Genomic DNA, 2,370 nt, shown 5'->3' with positions numbered 1-2,370 from the left:
GGGCTGCGAACCTTAAGGTCAGCGGTTCGAAACTACCAGCCGCTCCGTGGGAGAAAGATGAGGCTTTCTACTCCCGTAAGGATTTACACCCTTGGAAACCCCGTACAGCGTCGCTATGGGTCGGAACCGACTCGAAGGCAATTAACAACAACAACAACAACTGTTCTATTGCTTATTAGGAGCTGAGGATTTTGATGCAAGCACCATCCCAGTGGTTTCTGCCCACAACAATGCTTCAACTTCAGATCTGGTCTGAGGTCTCTCCTCATCTCTCCTGGCCCTTCTAGGGATGCTAAAGCTGCTGTGGTGACAGGCATGGAGCTGAAGGACATGAACCAAGAACAACTAGACGAGATCTTAGCCAACCATTCAGAAATCGTCTTTGCCCGGACGTCCCCACAGCAGAAGCTGACTATCGTGGAGGGCTGTCAGAGACTGGTGAGTGGACGGCTAGTTTATCCAAGCATTTGTGGTCATTAGAAAGGCAGAGATGTAAATATATTAAATTATTATATGATCATAATAATAATAGAAAATTATTACTAGGGCATAGCATAGTGGTTACGAATTGGGCTGCAAACCGCAAGGTCAGCAGTTTGAAACTACCAGCTGTTCCACAGGAGAAAGATGAAGCTTTCTGCTCCTGTGAAGATTTACAGCCTCCGAAACCCTGTACAGGGTCGCTATGAGTCAGAACCGACTCCACAGCACATAACCACCACCACCACCATGTAAGAGAGCTCAACAGAATTTCAGCCTTTGAGCACAGTGACAATATTAAAAGTCTCCAAGTCTCCTTTATATAAATAACATTTTACCAAGTCAGATTTTGAATATTTTGTTTATTTGTAGGAGGGAAGGGAAAATTATCCATGGGGTAGAGGGTAGACATATGCTAACGTGAGTGATGGGGAAGGCAATATATAATAGGAAAGAGGTTGACACAGGAGAGCTGAAGATAGTGGAAGACACAAGGAGGAATGTAAGAGTTAACGTGAATAGAGATAAATGCTATTAACTGATGGTACATAGAGGGGATTGCAATCATTGTAATGACACGAAATGTGAGTCGTTGAATGTGGGACTGATGTTCTGTCCTGTAAACCTTCACTCAATTCACAATAATTAGTTTAAAAATAATAATAGAATTTACATTTTCATATAAGTCACCACCTGGAACAACAGAGTGAGAATGGATACTTTCATGAGTGCTTTCATGTCATCGCTTTATGGGGTCTAGCTTCATGATATGCATAATAACGGCAACTTAGCAGCCATACAGAGAAAGAAAACACATGTTCCTTCTTATCTTACATATATGAGGAGCCTTCAAAGAGTTTGTGGGAAAATTCCATTTTGTTTTCATTACATTTTATCCCTTTAAGTTCCCTCATATATGAACTAGGAGTTAGTAAAAAATCAAATGCTAAAATTCCAGTGTTTAACACCAAGAGGAAAACACAGTCCTAAAAAGCTCAAAACTTACCAAATATAAATAAAAAGGCATGCAATGTTTTGCACCTACAATGTTTACGCTGAGATTTGAAGGCTAAAATCTGGAGCGTTAGCCAAGCAAAGGTGAGCAGAACAGACGGCCCACTCCTCGGAAGACAGACCTCGGAAGGCGTTAGGGCAGTGAGGCTTGTTGGGTCTCAGAACTGAGAACTAAGGGGAGATAAAGATCAACACCCCAGACTTCACTTGGCCAAAGACGTTGCACGTGGCCTTAGAGTCCAAGCTGGGGGTTCTGGGATTGGTTCTAAGCACACTGAAACACTTTTGAAGAATTTTAGCAGGAAAGTGATAGCTCCCTGGAACTGTACATTTATATTTCAACAGACAATGTTTTTGCTCAAAGAAGACAAAAATAAAATTTGCTTACTTTATAGTACATTGCACACAGTAGACATTCTGTAAATCTTAAATGAATATCCAAAACAGCAAAGAATTGTTACTTTGGCGTTCACTCAATTCTAGGACCCAAAACAAACAGGCAGGTTTTTTGCAACATTTTTTAAAGAAAATTTTCAAACATACAACAAAGTTCAAAATATTTTATAGTGGACACTCATTAACCCATCACTCACATGTTATTTTTACTTCCTAAGTAGAGTTTCTCAGAAAGTACCACGTCCTCATCCATTCCTATATTGAAAAGGCTGATACATTGTTTATTCCTATTGTTATATGGCATCCTAAGTGAGTTAATTTTTGAGGCTCAGTGTACTTTCACTTGAATTGGAGACTAAACTGCCCTAAATACACATAGCTACTCTGGTAGCGTAGTGGTTACAAATCGGGCTGCGAACCTTAAGGTCAGCGGTTCGAAACTACCAGCCGCTCCGTGGGAGAAAGATGAGGCTTTCTACT

At 40.8% G+C, this 2,370-nt stretch overlaps 1 protein-coding gene across 1 annotated transcript in view; it reads left to right on the top strand.

Annotated features, from left to right (window-relative positions):
* Window positions 1-2,370, top strand: part of LOC102811549 (potassium-transporting ATPase alpha chain 2-like) — a 41,884-nt gene that overhangs the window by 29,968 nt on the left and 9,546 nt on the right. The window contains exon 14 of the mRNA XM_006831973.1: window positions 288-438. Coding sequence (XP_006832036.1) covers window positions 288-438 — 151 coding nt within the window. The remainder of the gene's footprint in view (window positions 1-287; window positions 439-2,370) is intronic.

The sequence above is a fragment of the Chrysochloris asiatica genome, unplaced genomic scaffold, assembly GCF_000296735.1.
Source record: "Chrysochloris asiatica unplaced genomic scaffold, ChrAsi1.0 scaffold00005, whole genome shotgun sequence".
In the NCBI taxonomy this organism is placed as follows: Eukaryota; Metazoa; Chordata; class Mammalia; order Afrosoricida; family Chrysochloridae; genus Chrysochloris; species Chrysochloris asiatica.
Note: the sequence above shows the minus strand (reverse complement) of the source record. Positions and strands in the feature narration are given on the sequence as shown.